Source organism: Pogona vitticeps, chromosome 15 (genome assembly GCF_051106095.1).
Source record: "Pogona vitticeps strain Pit_001003342236 chromosome 15, PviZW2.1, whole genome shotgun sequence".
Classification (NCBI taxonomy): domain Eukaryota; kingdom Metazoa; phylum Chordata; class Lepidosauria; order Squamata; family Agamidae; genus Pogona; species Pogona vitticeps.
In genome coordinates, this window is record NC_135797.1 from 3,002,796 (window position 1) to 3,020,503 (window position 17,708).

The following is a 17,708-nucleotide window of genomic DNA, read 5'->3' on the forward strand; positions in this document are numbered from 1 at the left end:
CCAGTCTAATCTCTCCACCACATATTACTAAATTGCCTTGTTTAGAGATATAAATAGCCATGGTGGGTGTTCAAAACCTTGAGTCCTTTTTTTCCCTCCTTCTCATACATACTAGATGTTACAATGAAGAATAGAGGATCCTCGTTAGTCACATGACAACCCACCTCGTTTAAAAAAACCATGGTTTCCAATGGGTTAAGTTTTGGCGTTTCCATCATTCCTTCGGCCGTACTCTCTCTCTTGCCTAGGACATTAGCTTTTCCATGGCAGTGGTTCTCCATTCTCCAAGAATTAATCTTCTAGGAAGACCCCTAGCCATGGCTTTTTAAAGCTTGATTTCTGCATTTCACAAAATCACACATTTTAAACACTTTTTTTTTGTTTTAGGTTCAGAAGCATTTCCTTATCTCATTGGTACTAGCCTTTTTTGTTTTTCCTTAATAGTTAGATCTATCCACAGTGGTTCATCAGGAGCGGAGGCCGAAAGCAACAGTGAAATCGATCGCTGCTGTTATAGCTAATCATCGCATCGGTACACATTACAACAAGAAGCCCACTGGAATGAATCTGGAATTGTTTACGACGAAAGCACAATTTGCCTGAAACCAAAGAATAATTATTATGATTTTGCAGTGTTTGGAGTCAAAAATAGATCGAAAATATCAAGGCTTTGGGTCAAAAATATCCATATTTGTTCGTGAAAAACATTGTCCTTAAATGAGCCTGTATCTATAAGAAAAGTTAGTGTGACAATCACTCTGACGATGAGGTCTTGGAAGTGGAAGGAGGAGAACACATCTGTCCTCATCTGTTGACTTATAATTTGAGAAGCAGTTGTAGGGGAGAGATGATGAGGTAGTAGATTTTAGAGGGCAATTGGATGAAATGAATTTTATTTTTAAAAAGAGTGCTTTGAGGACCAATAAAAAGTTGAGCAAGCTTCGGGTATATATGCTTAAATCACCAGTGAGCAACTAAAATTACTTCCAGGCAGCTGAGATAATACGACTATATAGAGATCGGTGCCTTCCAAACACAAGTGAACCCTACCTTCGTGAACTAAGGAAGAAGGATCTCAAGATGCTAGACTAAAAAATCATGAGGATTTTAGAAAGTAATCCCCCACCCTCTCAAAAAAAAAAATTGCTTTTCTGAAACCCAAAGAATTCAAGACAGGCGAAAAGATGATTTGAGAATCTGGTTTGGTTTCAAGATCGGCATCCCATGGTTTCGTCCTCGGGGGGGAATTTTTGGTTGCGGAAGGCTCTTCCTAGGTGACAAAATGAGAAGAGAGTCTGGACAGGTAGAGTAGAAACATATTAGACAGAGGGGCAGGATCTGTCCTTCATCATCCCAGAGTGCAGGACATGTCACAAAGGGGATCAAGCGACCAGAAGCCAGATTGAGGCTGAATCTCGGGAAAAACTTCTTAACTGTTAGAGCAGTACGACGACACGACCTCGGGGAGCAAATGAGCGCTCCAACACTGGAGGCATTCAAGAGAAAGACTTCATTATTAGATATATATACTTATGGGATTTTTCTTTTAATAATTTTAGAAGTTTTCAGACCGTGGATAAGTGAATTAGTGGATACCGATCCCACATATAAGGGGGTCCTACAGTAAATATTTCTACAAAGATGCAGGAGATCATCTGCAGAACTCAAGATTCAACATCATAGGAGGAGAAGCTATGAGTATAAGACTCGTTGTTAGAGCAGAAGAAGTTGGAAAGAGAAGGAAGGTCATCATTCCCTTTTCAGCAGAGGTTTGTAGAGGCAACATTTTCATGCATCCTAGGATTTTTCCTGAGTCTTAGGAAAGTTTTTTTTTTCCCTTTTGGACATGAGGTAGAAGTAAAAGATCCTGGTGGAATGGGCCTTCAGCTTGTTTCCGGAAATAAGTCCACCTTGCAATGTTTTGAAAGTGGGAATTCTTTGGTGGGAAGCTTGACTCCTGAAGGGAAGATTGAAATGGACTTTTTGCTTCATTTATACTATTGGGGGGCCACGCAACAGCTTCTGTGGCTAGGTGCCATCAAGTCACCTCCAATTTCTGGCCACTCCATGAGTAAGTTATCTCCAAAATATCCGGTCCTCCACAACCCTGCTCAGTTCTTGCAAACCCAAGCCCATGTCGGACCATCTCGTATTTGGTCTTCCTCTTTTCCTGTTGCCTTCAACTTTTCCCAGCATTATTGTCTTCCATGGAATCCTGCCTTCTGAAGTCAGAAGAAAACTCCTAGAGGATCGACTTAGCCACTAGAAATTGCTCCCGGCTGCCAGTTGCTCATGTTTCTTAACCAACAAAGAGCCTAAATTTCAAGGGCTCTTCAATCATCATCGGTGTGGTTTTTTAAAAAAGCAATACAGTCAATATCTCAAGTGCCCCTCTCTTGCACCCGTGGGGCTCACCAAAGTGAGCATCTTTGAGCATCAGTGGACAATATCAATTTGAAACAGACCTTTGGTTCCTCTTGATGGAGAACGAAGGACATTTGAAACCCAAACCCAGGGGGAAAACAGCCTCCAGTTCGAACCCAGTGTCGGAAACAGCCTCTGTGTTGTCATTCGGCTTCACCTTAGAACCACTGTGGATGCCTCTTCGCTTTTGAGAGGCACCTTCTCTCTCGAAAGGGAGAAGGGGAAAGATCAACTCTCATCAACTATGAAAAAATATCGGGCTCATCTATCACACTAAAATAATCCAAAAGAAAAGGGTCCAGGTAGGGTTCCCCATATTTTTTGGCAGGAAGAAGGAAGAAGAAAATGGGGTTTATTTTGGTTATGTTTCCTAGAGAAGATACTCTAAGGGGAAAGAGAGCAAAGTGTCAGGAAAAAGTCTACCTAGTGGTACTATTTCTTCCCCCCCCCCCTTTTCTCGTACACAAAGCTTTGGATCAAAGTGGTTCGGGGTTTTGTTATCCCACAAGCACACAATGAGAATCACATCTCCATGAGACGAGTGGAACTATCTTTTGCAGAAGGAGAGAGTTAACACAGTCTCGCTGCCTGGGTGTGCATTCCTCCCACTCCCCCCCGCATCTTGTGACATTGTTGACAGTCAGATCAGAAAGGACAGAAAAGAGGACTCCCCAGCTGACCGGAATGGGCGTGGACCATGCTCCTAGGAACAACGCTTGAAGCCTTGCCATCACAACAGCCTCCTTATGCTGTTCTTCACGTGATATGTTTTTCTAGGGTTTATTGTCAATTTATCTCAAAAATGTTGTCCCCTTGAGCAAGTGAAGGCAAGTCTAGTGGTAGTGATGCAGGATGGGAGCCACACTGGAATCTGGACAGCCCTGGTAGTTTATAGGTGAGACCCAGCAAAATCTGACCCCACTGGGAGCTGAATGGCTTCATAGATCGATGGATCCAGGACAGTGGCTAGTAAATCACAGTAAGACCCCCATTTCTGTGGGATCTGTATCAGCAGTTTCATTTCTCTGTGGTCTGAAAATATTTATAAAAAAAAATTGATATACTGTATTTTTCTGTGTATAAGACGATATTTTTGTCTAAAAACTTTAGACTAAAAATTGAGGGTCGTCTTATACACAGAAGTAAGCGGAGGCGATAACAAAAACAAGTGGCGGGGAGAAGGGATCAAAGCGATCCTGCCACGCTTTGATCCCTGCTTTCCCCCTCCTTTTGCTAAGCCCTGGGCTTATGAAGTGGCAGGGGAAAGCAGGGATCAAATTTTCTAGTTTGGGGTTAGAAAAGTGGGGGTCGTCTTATACATCGGGGCATCTTATAAACGGAAAAATACAGTACTTACTTCACAATGTACTTACTTGAATAGGCCACTAGAGAGAGAGCCGGTTCCGGCAAATAGATTATGAAAAAAAAATTCTGGATTTCTTTTCTTTTAGCATGCTATGTATAGCGTTTCCTATTATCTGCGGTTTTCTACATCGACAGGGGGACATGGAACTAATCCCCCATGGATACAGGGGTGGGTGGGGGTGTCCTGCTATAATTGTATTCATATTTCTGCCTTCCATCCCCTAACGAGGAGAATTGGGTTTTGTGAGAACAAAGGAAAGCGAGACCGTATTTTGAGGGGAGGGTGTACCCCCAGATTTCCTCATCTATGTACCCATTTACCTTCCAGTGGTCATTCCCAAAAGAAAGCATGCCAAATGCAAAATACATAGGTGAGGAGACACACTATCAAAAAAAAAATCTATCACCACCTGTGCAAGAAAGATGATAAATATTTCATCTAGTTTAACCCTGAGACCTCAGATCCAGAATTTATGTTCCAGAGTCACTACACTCGTCTTCCATGCCTCTATGAGATTACTCTTGAGTTAAGAAATTTGCAAAAAGAGTAGATTATGTTTCTGGGCTGCTAACTTCATCTGCTCAGAAGGGGAGTGATTTTTGAAGACAACCCTGGTCAAGCTAAGGTTCTCCTTGTCAGCGTTGGTGTCCAAGAAAGAAGGGCTAGGTAGACCAGGAAGGAGATAAGGAAGGAAGGAAGGAGATTCGGAAGGAAGGAAGGAAGGACGGAAGGAAAGAAGGAAAGAAGGAGATGGATATGAAGAATAAGGAGGAGAGGAGCTTGGGTCAAATCCCGTTATCCGAACACAGGATCACAATCTCCAAGATGGAAGCTATTGAGTTCTAAAGGGGTTCTTGGTCTAATTAAGGTTCAGAACCGATCCTCCTTTGGAACAGAGTTATTTGGACTTGAGACTCCGTGGTCTGCCTGAAAGTTAGCATCGAGGTGGCCCTTTTTGGTGCGTCAGCAAATAAGTTCCCCTTTACAACTGAAGAGCTTTCGGGACACATGGGCGGTAGAGCTGAACGTTCTACCTCCAGTGGACGTCCCCCTTAGGCCAGTGGTGGCCCTTGAACGTTGGCCATTGGCCCGGCCCTCCCCCCAATCCTTGCACACAAAGATGACGAAGGCTCTTGTCTGCCAACACCATTAAAGCTCTACATCTTTGGAAACCATACAGCAACTATCGTGGACCTTCTTCAAAAATATTTGGATAGAGACATCATATATATAATATATATATATATATATCGCAAAAAAAGATACTCTGAAGCAGCGAGAGGAGCTGAAGAAAAGGGGAAAGGAGGGTTTGGGTGAAGTTACTCCCCCCCCAACACCACCTCGTGACAGAGGAGGGAGGTGGCCAATGGGGGGAGCAGGTGGCCAACGCAAGGAACGTTGACTTGGGTTGGGGGAGGCTGGCCTCCCTCTTTTGGTTTGGCGTTATTTGGTATGTCGGTGCCGAGCGCCCGGGCACCCTCGGTAGGGTTGCTGGGAAGGACCCATCCTTGGCCCCTCCGTCCAAAGGGGAGCAAAGGTCTCCTCGAGAACTAATCGGGAGGCCTCAACCTCCCCCCCCTTCCTCAGCTTCTCCAAAGCCATGATGCTCCGTGACAAGGTTGGCTTTGGTGCAATTTGTGGGCCACTTCTCTTTCGGCCGTGGGGCAGCCACAAAAAGAGGAGAAGCCATGTCATGGTGGCCACCTCAGATTCTGGGAAGCTTCCAGAAGCCACAGAAAACAGACTCCCCATTTCCCCCCCTTCTCTGGACTTTCTTCCCCCCTCCAGAGAAGGCAGAGGAAGGTCTATTTTGGAGGCCAGAGCGACCGGCAGGGTTGAGGTAGTTTTGGCGTTTGTATCAAAAATAGATCATTCCAGGGATACGAGCAAAGCGAAGATGAACGGTCGGGTGACGGGGCGGCAATGGGGCCGGGTACGGAAGGCTCCCGCGGCAGTGAGGTAGATTTCTTTGGAGGTTTGCGGCCAAACTCCCAGACGGGCGGTGGGGTCAAAAGGGAAGCCCAACCTCTACAGAGCTGGCACCCTACTCCTTAGGGGGCTTCTCTTTATGCCACGCCCGCCGGCGTTGGCTTAACCGCTGGGCTGGGCCGGAAGGCAGCGCTCGACAGTCACCTCGAAATGTGGGGTGTCGCAGGTGGAGAGCCCGCCCGAGGGCGAGAGATTCTGCAGGAATAAGAAAGCAAAATAAATTGAGCCCTACACCTCCGGAAGGATTCCACGCACTTTTCCATCACCCACAGATGGACAGTTTTAGGTGTCTGGAGGTTGGGAGTTCGATTCCCCGCTGGGCCTTCCTAAGAGGGGCTGGGCTTGATGATCGGTAGGATCCCTTCCAGCATTGCCATTCTAAGATTATTTAATGGCCGAGTAACTCAATGTTTTAGATATACCTTAGAAGGGTGGTCTTCAAACATGACCCTCCTTCCTACTCATGGGTGTTGTTGGCTGAAAATATCTAGGAAACCACCAATTTTCCCTGGTTTTACAGCTTCCCTCCTGCTCCATGACATCTCTGCCCCTTTTCCTATGGGGCTGTGACCCCACAGTTTTAACAGATTGGCTTCTCTGCCCGACCCATACAACACGTTCTCACCTGAGTGACCAGTTCCACCATCTCAGAAGGTTTTGCCCCGCTCTCCAGCTTCCGCTGGCTACGGAGTGGCTCCTGGGCCGTGGTCTGGATGGGTTCAGACCCCTGGGGAACAGTCCAGCTTTCTTGGGTCCCTTTTTTGCAGAACAAGCTGTTGGAGAGAACAAGAAGTACATTATGAGTCCTGAAGCGGAGGGGAAGCTAAAAATCTCCCACCACACAGGCTGTAGTTCAGCCTAATGTCCTGTTCAGAAAGAAGCATCCAGCAAGCACCAAGGCCAGGAACAGGAGGTTTTGTTATTTTGGACTACAAATCCCATCATTTTCCATTCTGGGAATATTACCTTAAAGAGACCTGAATGTGGCTCACCTGGGAGAAAAGCCTCACCTGAAAGCTTCGAGGCCTTGCTCGGCCTAGCTTCCTGTTCAGACAGAATGCTCCCAGCTAGCACTGGGGCAGGAACAGGAAGTTAAGGAGGAGCTAGGCCTAGCTAAGATTAGTTTAGTCCTTTCCTCCCAGGTGAGCCACATTTAGATCTTTGTAAGGCGCGTGAAAATCAAGCAGAACACCTAGAATGGACCATTGTGGGATGTTTGGTCCGAGAAACCCCAGAACTCCTGTCCTTGTGAATCGTCCTCCCCTTCGGGCTGCAAGGCTGATGCCCCCCCCACCTACCCCTGGAAGGAGGAGAAGAGTGTCGAGACGGACACCCAGCCTTTCCACTCACCTCTTGCGGTAGCCGAACATGAGGAAAAGGACGCAGAAGATGATGCACGCCATGCCTATGTGAACGCCCACCACGATTCCGGCGAGGGAGCTTTCCCCATCTTGACCACAGTGGCACACCGAGTTGGCGTCTGGGGAGGGGGCAAAGGACAGGTTTGGCGGGGAGGAAGCCAAAAAGCTGGGAAAGGGGAGCGCCGAGCCTTAGGGCCTTCTGGCTCTTGGGCTTCAGAGCATAACACAAGTCCAGCAACGTCAAACCTTTTGTTCTTGTGGTGTTTTGTGCGGCGCCGGACACTCAAAGGTAGACTGCCTCCAGACATGGAGGTTCCACCCAACCCTCTCATGGCTGGTAGCCATTCGTCGGCCCCTCCCCTCCTCTTGTCATTCCCATACGTCTGTGCCATGCGAAGGAGTTGATGATGTCAAGGTGGGTTTCTATCATGCGTGGAGTTTTTCAGTGGGGGGGCAGAATGGGGCGCTGTACGATGGCTCATGCGCACTCCTTACCCATCCGCTCCGAGTTCTCCTTGAGCGAGACGAATCGGGCGCTGCTGTTTCCGTCACCATTCCCATTGAAGGCCTGAAGTTTGATCTCGTACAGGGCGGAGGGCTCTGTTGGGGGAAAGAGTTTGGAGTGGGGGGAGAGAGAGAGAGCAGAGTGGAAATCGAGTTCCTGGTAGCCAACACTAGGGGGCAGCACCTTGGTTTCTTCCCAAGATCTTGGGGGGGGGAATAATCAAACAGGGAAAGCCAAGGAACACGATGTCTGTATGAGCCACACAGATACACCTAGTGATGCTTAACCCTGCCAGTATTTTTTTTAATTACTATTATTGCATTTCCCTTGCAGTTTTCTGATGCAGAAGAACAAAGTTCGGGGAACAGGCTGAGGGAAAGAGCCGAACGGCCGGGCCCACTTTTTATTTGATCCCCACACGCACATTTTTGCGGGTGGAAAACCCACCTCGTGGCACGTTTCGTGGCGTAACCACGCGGCTGTTAAACACCCCCCCCCCCCAGCGTTTTCCTGCTCCCTCAATCGTAGCTGGAGGTTGCAGGATTTGAACCTGTGGCCTTCTGCGGGTCGGCCGCAGGCTGGGTCAACCAGCGGCTGCCCTTCCTGTCAGAGGAGCGGGAGAGACTCACCCAAGTCGCTATAGACGAAGGAGTTGGTCGTGCCAGGCAAGAGATGGGGCCCTTCGTAGTGGCCCTCGGGCAGCTTCCGGAGATAAAGCTTGAAGCCTTCGATTCGGCCCGGCTTGGTGGGGAGCTCCCAGAAGACCTGGATGGCGCTGGCGTTCAAGACTTTGGTGAAGAAGCTCAACGCGGCAGGGACTGGAAGGGAGGGAGATCCCAGTGAGCGACCGGACCACTCCACCGTTGAAACTGGAAGGATAAAGCCTTCTGTGTATGCACAGAGGCACTCTCTCCTTTAGATCTCATGGAGAGAATACGGTGCCACCCCTAAGGGGAGCAGGATCTCTTGGGGGGGGGTAGAAGTTGGCAAAACTCACTATTGCCCAACGTGGTGGCCAGGATGGGCTGGGAGTCCTGGCTGGCACCGAGGGGCGAGTAGGCCTTCAGATAGATGGAATAGGTCGTCGAGGGCTCGAGGTTGGTGAAGACATGCTGGAAGGTGGTTTTGCTGACCGCCTCTTGAAGTTCCCGGCTGTCGGACTCTGTGCGCAAAGGAAGTGGCCGTTAGTCATCCTTAGGGGCCAGCCCTCGCTCTCTTTTTTACGGACGATCATCAGCATTTAATACATAAAGGGATTTTATCACCCAGTAGCTTGAATAAGCAGGAGACAGGCTATGATCTTTAGCCGTCAGGGAGAAACGGACCGAGGTGAAGCAGCAAAACACTCTAAGGATGTGTGATCCCACAGGGAAATAAGCTGCATTTCCGTGAGCAGCGCGGTGTGATTTATTTCCTGGTGATCACACACCTTACGAGGAAAGGCACTCCAGCTTGACTTCGATTGGGATCTTTTTTGGTCCAGCGATAGGGCTGAGGGTGGGGACAGGCGGGAGTGATTCCCTGGCAAACAGAAAGGTCCCTTTAAGGAAGATCGCCGGCAGCAAAGCAACCCTTTCCACTGGGATCAGAGGCACACCATTCCTGCTGTCCGATCGCACCGTAAGAATGAAATTCAGTGCGGTGGTATTTTCTGAAGTGGAGGGGGGCCAATTCCTCATCCCTTTGGACCCCAGTCCGACCCATTTTGAGCCTAACACACTAACTGGTGTGAACCACCGACTGGTTTTGGTTAGTGGTTCCCGAACTCTGCCCTTGGGTGGTGTCAAATCCAGCCAGGGGTGCCACAGACTCTTAGGAGGTAGTCATTTCTCCCTCCCTTGCCCAAAGTATACTGGGGGAGCCGCAGCCCGTGGCCAGTAAAGTCAAGGGAGCCCAAGTCGGGGAGGGGATTGTGGAGCCAGAGGTTGGGAGTTTGATTCCCCGCTGTGCTTCCTTAACAGGGACGTGATCCATAGGGTCTTCTTCCAGGTCTCAGAGGATGGCGGTTACTCACCTCCTGCCTTGCGGATGTGGAGGACGTAACCAATGATGGCCTCGGTCACTTCCATGGGGGGTTTGAGCCAAGAGACTTGGATGGAGGTGGTGGACAAAGCGGAGGCCTGCACCCCTTCGGGAGCGCTGGGCAGCTCCTTCGCCAGGGCCACTGCCAGCCGGGCGCTGGCCTGGTTGGTGCCAGCGCTGTTCTCGGCAATGCATTGGTAGATCGCTTCGTCCGCGGAGGTGATGCGTTGAATCATGAGGGTGCTGAAGGAAAAGTCGGCAAAAGTGTGGGGGGGAAGGTGTCAAGCACAGCACGGAGGGAGAAAGTGGGGCGCGAGGCGGCCAGCCCCGAGTCGGATTACAAAAAGCGGCGATGCCGAAATGATAAACCTCCGGCTTTTGAGCCACCCAACGCGATCGATTCAAGAGGATTGCAAAGGAACAAGAGCATAGATCGCTCTGTGGGTTGGGTCTCTGGCTGTGGAGCCAGAGGTTAGGAATTCGAATCCTCCCCCTCCCCGGGCCTCCTTGACAGGGGCTGGACTGGATGACCTACAGGGTCCCTTTCCAGTTCTGCAGTGTCAAGATGATGGTGATTTAAAACACTGGTGGAGCAGTCTTGCATCTATGAAATAAGATTGCTCCGTTTTTATGTCCCCTGACTTCTAAGGGTCACAAATAAAGAGGCCTCGATGTCTGGAATCGCTCGTCAGAATTTGGAAGGCGTCACCGAGCAGTTTTATAGAAAATGACCCGTTTTGCTGCCTTGACGACTTGACTGCCCCCCAAGACTTTGTATCTCCCCTAACCACGACATTTTCATCCATTTATTTGCACTTACTGATTTAACATTATTTAGGTGCTGCCTTTCCCCCTGCTAGGGGACCCGAAGAAGCTTACAACAATTAAACCATTTAAAAAAAAAAAAAACCATTGAAAACGATGTGAAAAACCGGTGAGGCCTTTGTCAATATTCCAGTCGAGGTTCGAACCAAGTTTAAAAGCATTTTTAGCCCCAAGAATTTGACAATTTAGGAACCGTGTTTGGCAGGGCCCTGTTTTACCACCTTCCTACGGACAAAGCTGTCTCAAGTCCCCTTATTGGGGGAAAAGCAGCCGATAAGGCAAATCAACAAAATGCTATAAATCTTTCAAGCTTCACAGGACCGTTCCCCGATGGCTTTTGTTAAGGCGAGTGCCTCCTGCCCACCGGGTGCCTCGGTTTCCCCTTTTACCTGTTGTTGTGGGTGAGTCGGACGTTCTCCCCGGGCGCCAGGACTTTCCCGTTCTTCAGCCAGATCAGGTGAGGTTCAGGGACACCCTGGGCGACGCATGTGAAGATGGCGCTGCCGCCGGCCGGCTTGGAAACGGATTGGGGCCACTGCACGAACTCGGGTGGGGCTGAGGAAGAAGAGAGGGACGTTGAGGGACGGCGCCATGCCTCGACCGGTCTTCGAGATCCCAAACCGAAGCAGGAAGCCCTGGTTTAAAAGCTGAAACATCCTTGCGACGCTGTCCTTGGAACTCCAGAACATCATCCTTGGAGATCATCTAACCTGACCTGTGTTTAATGCAGGGGGTCATCTAATCTGACCCACCCCAATTCAATGCAGAGTCTGCTATCAACTCCCTCAATAAATTAAGGCTCATTAAATTTAATAGTCCCCGTTTGGAATTCTTGGGCGCCCTCTGCTAAACTGCAAGATCAAAAGCGTTCCCCGGAAGTGCAGGTTCGGAAGCAAAAACAATCCTGCAGGACGCCCCCCCCCCCGCCGCCATCACAGAACTGAAAGGGACCGCTTTTGAGACCATCTAGTCCACCCCCTGGTTGAATGCCAAATCAAATCATCAAAACGGAAGAAGGTCAGATCCCTAAGGAAATTAACCCCAGTTTACTCCCAACTCTTCTCTTTCACAGATTTAGGAACACACTGGAGGCTTTTTAATGGATCCATTTGAAACGGGGTGCTGGAGGAGAGAGCTTTGCGGATACCCCAGGACGGCCAGAAAGACGAACAAGGGGGGTCCTCGATCAAATCAAGCCTGAATACTTTCTGGAGGCAAAAACTGATGAAAAGGGTGGGGGCTTGTCCTACTTTGGGCACCTCATGAGAAGATTTCCCATCATGCTAGAAACGGTGGAAGGCAGCAGGAAAAGAGGAGGACCCAATATGAGATGGATCGATCCCTAAACAAAGCCAGAGGGTTGAGTAGGGTTGTTGAGTATAGGCCATTTCAGAGATTGCTCAGCCATAAGGTTGCCATAGGTTCGGGGTGTCTTTGATCCCACATAGCAATAATATTCTAGCCAGTGCCTAAGTGGTGTTTTTTTTACGCATGACGTCAATGTGGCCGACGGGTGTTCTCAGCCTGCGACGCGAAAAATCGCACTTTTGCTTTCCTGACGCCTTTAAATTTTTCTCCTCCTCCGATTCCTGAGCGGTCTGAATCGCTCAGAGGCCTCAGATGGCGCAATGATAATTTCCCTCGGCCATTCCCGGGCCCGTGGCCGGCTCCCTCAGGATCCGGTTGCCGGGGTCACCTCCCTCCCTCAGGGGTTAAAGATGACTTCGAGGGGGGGAGGACACAGAACAAATGATGGCCTTGTTTCACTCTATCACCTTCAAATCACACATGACGGTCCATGCACCCTACAAATTGCACTGATCAGAAATCTTGGGTCCCTCTTGAGGCACCGCTCTGAAAGTTACCACCTATCGGGGGGGCCCTCCTAATCCTGCTGGACTAGATGATGTCCCCCTCAAAGGAACCCCAAACTTCTCTTCCTTGACCCCCCCTTTTGCCTCATCGGTGCTGATTTTCAGCCCAAAGTTTGAACACCGCCTCATGCTACTTATTCCAGCTTGGCTCTCCCTCCTCTTCCCCATCCTCATGAAACCTGGAATAATAGCAGCTTTTGAGGGGGGGGAGTTGAGTGTGAAACCCCACACCTCCTGTATCCATCCTCACCCATTTTGGGAAGCCTCGTTCGCTGCGTTTGGCACGCACACACGGGAGGGAGTGGAAGCCGAGAGACAAGCTGGCTCCGTCCATCTTATGTGCATCACTTGCTAAACTGGATTTAAAAAGAAATCAAAGCATCTTCCAACTTTAAAAAAACACCAAACTGGCTCGGTTCAAGTGGGTGCAGCACGATCATCCTCTCTGGGTTTTGGACTCGGAAAGGTTGCTGCAGAAAGAGGCCCGGATCGTGGCCTTTCCCCCCCCCCCAAGCTGCGCCAGGGACACCCCACCGCCGGCCTCAGCGTGGGAGCTGGCCACGGAGGCAGATGTCACATTGAAAGGCCTGCCACTCTTCCCCGAAAAGCGGCTTTAAGCTTCGGAGACGGGACGCATCTCATTAGGGCTGGGAAAAGAGCAACGAGACCCCCATCTCCTCGCCCCGGACAAAGGCGGGGGGCCCTTCCCTCCCCGAGAGGGGGAGAAAGGCAGCCCCCTTGCTCGAAAAACAGCTTTGTTTTCTCCAGACGGCCCTGGGTTTGTGGCATATTGATGAGGGGTGTGGGAGCGAACGGTGGCCGATCCCACCCCCCTTGGCCTCCCCAGGGGTGACCCCGAAGCATATGCTGGCTTGAACCCTTCCTTTGGTGTTGGAAAACGGGGACTTCATAAAGCCATTCCTCGATCAGATAAGGGACCAGGCCACCCGAGGCATTTGGCCGCCTGAGGCGGAGCAGTCAAGGGCACCCCCCCCCCGGCTTGCCTACCCCATTTTAAGGGGCGCCGGACCACTTAAATGCCTAATTTGGACCTTTGACACAGAAGAGGAGGAGGAACCCAACTTAGAAAGAAATATACAACTATTTAAAAAAAACTGGAATCCTGAACCATCTTCTGGCGTCTTGGCTTTGAAAATCTGCTATGGGAGGCAGGCGCCTGACACTGCCTCGCGGTAGGGCCGGCCCAAATAGAAAACAAGACTCGAGATTCCTAAGCAGGGGGTGCCACCGCTCAGTAAAACTGCTCTGCAGAAAATCCTGGGTTCGAAATACCCGGGCGTTTCTCCTCCGAAGGCCTGCATAGAACTCAGTGCCCGGAAGGACCCCTGCTCTGCCTGACGGTACGAACCTCCCATCTCAATCGGAGCAGGATGATGCTGTGTTCCGTCTGAGGAAAGGGATGAGTTTCCTTCATGGCACATGGGTCTTGGCCGCTGGGCGTTGCAAAAATCATAGCCCGCCTTTCCAGCTTGTTGGCCAAAAGGGTCCATTGCCTAAACTTGTTTCTTTCTTTTAAATTTTGGTAGGTTAGGAAGGAGGAGACCCTTGCTTGTCTATCCACCTGGCCTCCTTTTTTTTTTTTTTGTCCTGCCCAAATATTATCGGCCAGTTCCTTCACTCCTGAATCCGATCCCCTTCCCAATCACAGGTGAGAAAACATCTCCCGCTGCCTGGACCCAGTTTCCAGCTTTTGCTAACCCGCCTAGGCTTCTGGTCCCTGTTTTCCCTGCCGCTCTGCCTCTCCATGATATTCCCAATTCCCCCCCACTGTTCCATGAAGCAGGCCTTCAAGAGGAGGAGGAGGAGGAAGAGTCAAGAGAGGATGATGACAAAGTCAAGTGTGTGATCCCCAACTGGGATGGGACTGCCCTGAACCCTTTTCTGTGGCTCGGTCCGGGCTCCCGATTCCAGCCCACGGCATCTCAATGCTGTTGACCTTTGAGCAATAGAAGATCAAGTTTTGAAAGGGGGGGTGGAGGAAATCTCTAGGGTGAACCCCACGGTTCTCCATCATCAGTTTCCCCCTCCCGCAAGACCTTCCTCTGTCACTCTCTTAAGGAACCAACTCCTCTCCCACCATTTCCAAATTCAAAGCCACCCGAGGTCCATTTCATTGGCCACCGTCGCTCCTGACAGGGAGGGAGACGGGTTTGATTCCATCAATCACCCCGCGGCCCTTTGTCCCCCCCCCCCCCCCCGTGCACGGGTCACGGCATCGACCCCCTCGTCTCTCTTTATCCCAACCCTGGCCCAGGATCGATGGCCATGCTGGGGGGGGGGGGAGTTCGATCCTGGCTTCTCATCAGCTCCGGAGAGGAGAAAGCCGGGTGGGTGGGGTGGGGGGGCCCGAGAGCAGGCCGTGGGACCGAATGGAAGCAATATCAGGACCACCTTGACAGAGGGAGCAGGATGGAGAGGGACAGATGAGCACCAGAGTGATGATGGGGAGTCGGCCATCTTTGGGGCCGAAGACAGAGGTCAATGGAGGGTTGAGACGCTTCTGTGTTGGTCAGAACAACGGCCTTTTTCCAGGAGGAAAACAGTGACTGTGCACAACACAACAGCTAGCCGCAGAGCGTTTATAATCCCGGGTGCTACAACTCCTCCACATCACTGTGTTGTGTGTCAGTCACAAGAACGGGTAGAGGTTGGGGTGCAGCTACTTGTTGACCAAAGGCAGGCACTCTGTACATGCTCAGAATGGCACTCTCCTTGCAGGATACCACAAGTGTTTTAGGCATCAGAGGCTGGGAGTTTGATTCCCCACTGAGCTGGTCTCCTGGACAAGGGTTGGGCTGGATGATCTGGATTACGGTTGTCATTCTTGTTGTTATTACACATGGCATGTGTAACTTCACCCCACCCATTTTTTCCTTTCCACTGGCAGGTTTCTGACCTCCCACCTTGCTCTCCCGGCAGGAGACAAGCAGCCGAGCCCAATCCAGGAAAACCTGCTTACCAGCCACTATCCCACTGTTTTCCTGGCCACTCGTACCTTGAACCATGAGGATGCCCTGCGCCGTACGGCGCACACGGGTGCCGGGGCGGTTTGCCGCGCAGACGTAAACGCCGGCATGCTTCACTGACACGTCGGAGATCATGAGGTTGCCGGTGCCGAGGACCTGGATGCCTTCGACCCCAATGGAACGCCCATCTTTGGGGAGCGAAAGAGTTAATAAGAGCTGCAAAGAGGGGAGGTGTCCTGCCTCCTTTCCTCCCCCCACATCACAACAAAACTCCCCCTCCTTCTTTCATAATATAACTTTTCTGCCCATCAGTCAAGCTTCCCCTCAGTTTACTACCATCCTCTTCTTCTATCATAGTTTAACTTCCCTCTTCATCAGAGTAAATCGTCCCCTCCATCTACTAAATTTACAGCCCCTTCTTTCCGTCATAGTTTAACTTTTCTTCCTCATCAAAGTCAAGCTTCCCCTCTATCTACTACCATCCTCTACTTCTATCATAGTTTAACTTCCCTCTTCATCAAAGTAAATCTTCCCCCTCCTTCTACTAAAGTACAGCCCCCTCCTTCCATCATAGTTTAACTTTTCTTCCTCATCAGAGTCAAGCTTCCCCTCTATCTACTACAGCATGTCATCATAGTCCTGCTTTCCGCTACCCACACAACCTCCATGTCCCTCTGTTCCCGCTTACCCAGGCGACTCCAGGACACAATGGGTCGGGGGTTGCCAGTGGCGATGCACTCCAAGATAGCCGTCTGGTGAACCGTGATGGTCAAGTTCTGTGGGCCCGACAGGATGACGGGCTCCTTGTAAAGTTTGGGAGCGGAGACTGGAAGGAGAGAACAGGGTCAAGTGAGACAAGCAAGCACTCCATCATCCTGAAGAGGTTGGCAGAGGGAGAAACGCTGAGCTGACTAGAAAATGAGTAGAGTTGAGCTTTCATACTCTGTGACTACCTTATCACAACACAAAGTGGATCAAGAAAAATACTGGGACCAGAATCCTATTGCTGATGTAAGGAAAACTGCGTAAATCTTGACAGCAAGTTGAGGTTTATCAACCAAGTGCTGGTTGCATTCCTGTACTGCACACCGCACGTCCAGGAACGCAACGAGCACCTCACCAATAAGTCGCTCATCAAAGCCACCAGCTTCTGTCCATCATCTCTGCTTTTTGCTTTCCGGACACCCCTTCTTGACTCAGATCCCTCCCCAAAGTACAGAGGAATCTTCTCAGCCCTCCGACGTCTCGCCATGCCTTCCTGGGAAAAAGCCCAAATGCTCACCGCTGATGCTCAGCGTGGCCTCCTGGCTGTAGCGGGTGTTGGCAATGTTGGAGGCCACACAGCGGTAGGTGCCCACATCGGAACGCCTCACCCCCGTGATCTGCAGGATGCCTGTGGGAAGCAAGGTGTACCTGTGGGGTGGGGTGGGGCAGAAAGAGAGAAGACACCATTAGAAAAGGATGACCCTTTATCACCCCACCTTCATGAGCATCACCAATGCCAGTCCTTCAGATCCTACGTCATGTGGTAGGAACTTCTCATGACCCACCTACACTTTGGACACAATTGTTGTTGACCCTTTCCATCGCCAATGGCACTTTAAAGAGTAACAATGAAAGCTTGAACTTGAGCAAACCATTACCTGCTTCCTCGGATCCATACACTGGGGTCTGACAGCATCAGTTCCACTTAGAACCTATTCTTCTCCCCCCAGTTTTATTCTCCACCCCGCCACTCCCTGGCTTCCACCCCGCTCACCGATAATCATCCGTCATCAAGGCCGTACGGTTGCGCTCCCAGGTGATGGTGGCTTCTGGGACTCCCTGGATGTAACACTGGAACCGTGCAACCCCTCCCTCTTCTACCGACATGGATTCGGGGTGCATGTGAAACTTGGACAAGGCTGTAAGGAGAGAAGGGGAGAAGGTCACCCTCGGACGCCCTGCGAACGTCCTGACCACCAGTCTCTTCTCTACCACTGCCAAAGCTAGACTACCATAAACTGCTGTGGATGGGGCTCTGCTTGAAGACTGTTCAGGAACTACAGCCTGAAGGCGAAAATTAAACCTTGTGTCCATCTTTAGGACATTAAAATAATGGTGTTGAACAAACCCCTCTGGCTTCCATTTTGTTCTTTAGAAACCTAAGACAGGGCCTTCTCTGTGTTGGCACCTCGTTCAAAAAACTAAAACTGTTCTTCCAGTCTTGTTGCTTTTAATTTTCACTCTCTATTTTCCTTCCCACCCCACAAACTTTTCCCTTGTTTTCATGGTGTCATTGTTTTGACGCTTTGTAAGCAGCTGCAAATATGATTCCCCCCCCCCCCAAAGATTTGGGGACCCAAAAAAAGAGCT

At 50.3% G+C, this 17,708-nt stretch overlaps 1 protein-coding gene across 1 annotated transcript; it reads right to left on the reverse strand.

Moving 5' to 3' along the window:
- Positions 1–5,476: 5,476 nt before the first annotated feature.
- On the reverse strand, positions 5,477–17,446 carry LOC110088494 (immunoglobulin superfamily DCC subclass member 3). The gene is made up of 12 exons (XM_072984337.2): positions 17,113–17,446; positions 16,636–16,766; positions 16,042–16,179; positions 15,383–15,541; positions 10,882–11,047; positions 9,660–9,910; positions 8,643–8,807; positions 8,275–8,463; positions 7,636–7,740; positions 7,130–7,259; positions 6,405–6,552; positions 5,477–5,974 (listed from the first exon to the last, which is right to left on the reverse strand). The coding sequence occupies exons 1-12, from the start codon at positions 17,430–17,432 to the stop codon at positions 5,882–5,884; spliced, it is 1,995 nt and encodes a 664-aa protein (XP_072840438.2). The 5' UTR covers positions 17,433–17,446; the 3' UTR covers positions 5,477–5,881.
- Positions 17,447–17,708: the final 262 nt, after the last annotated feature.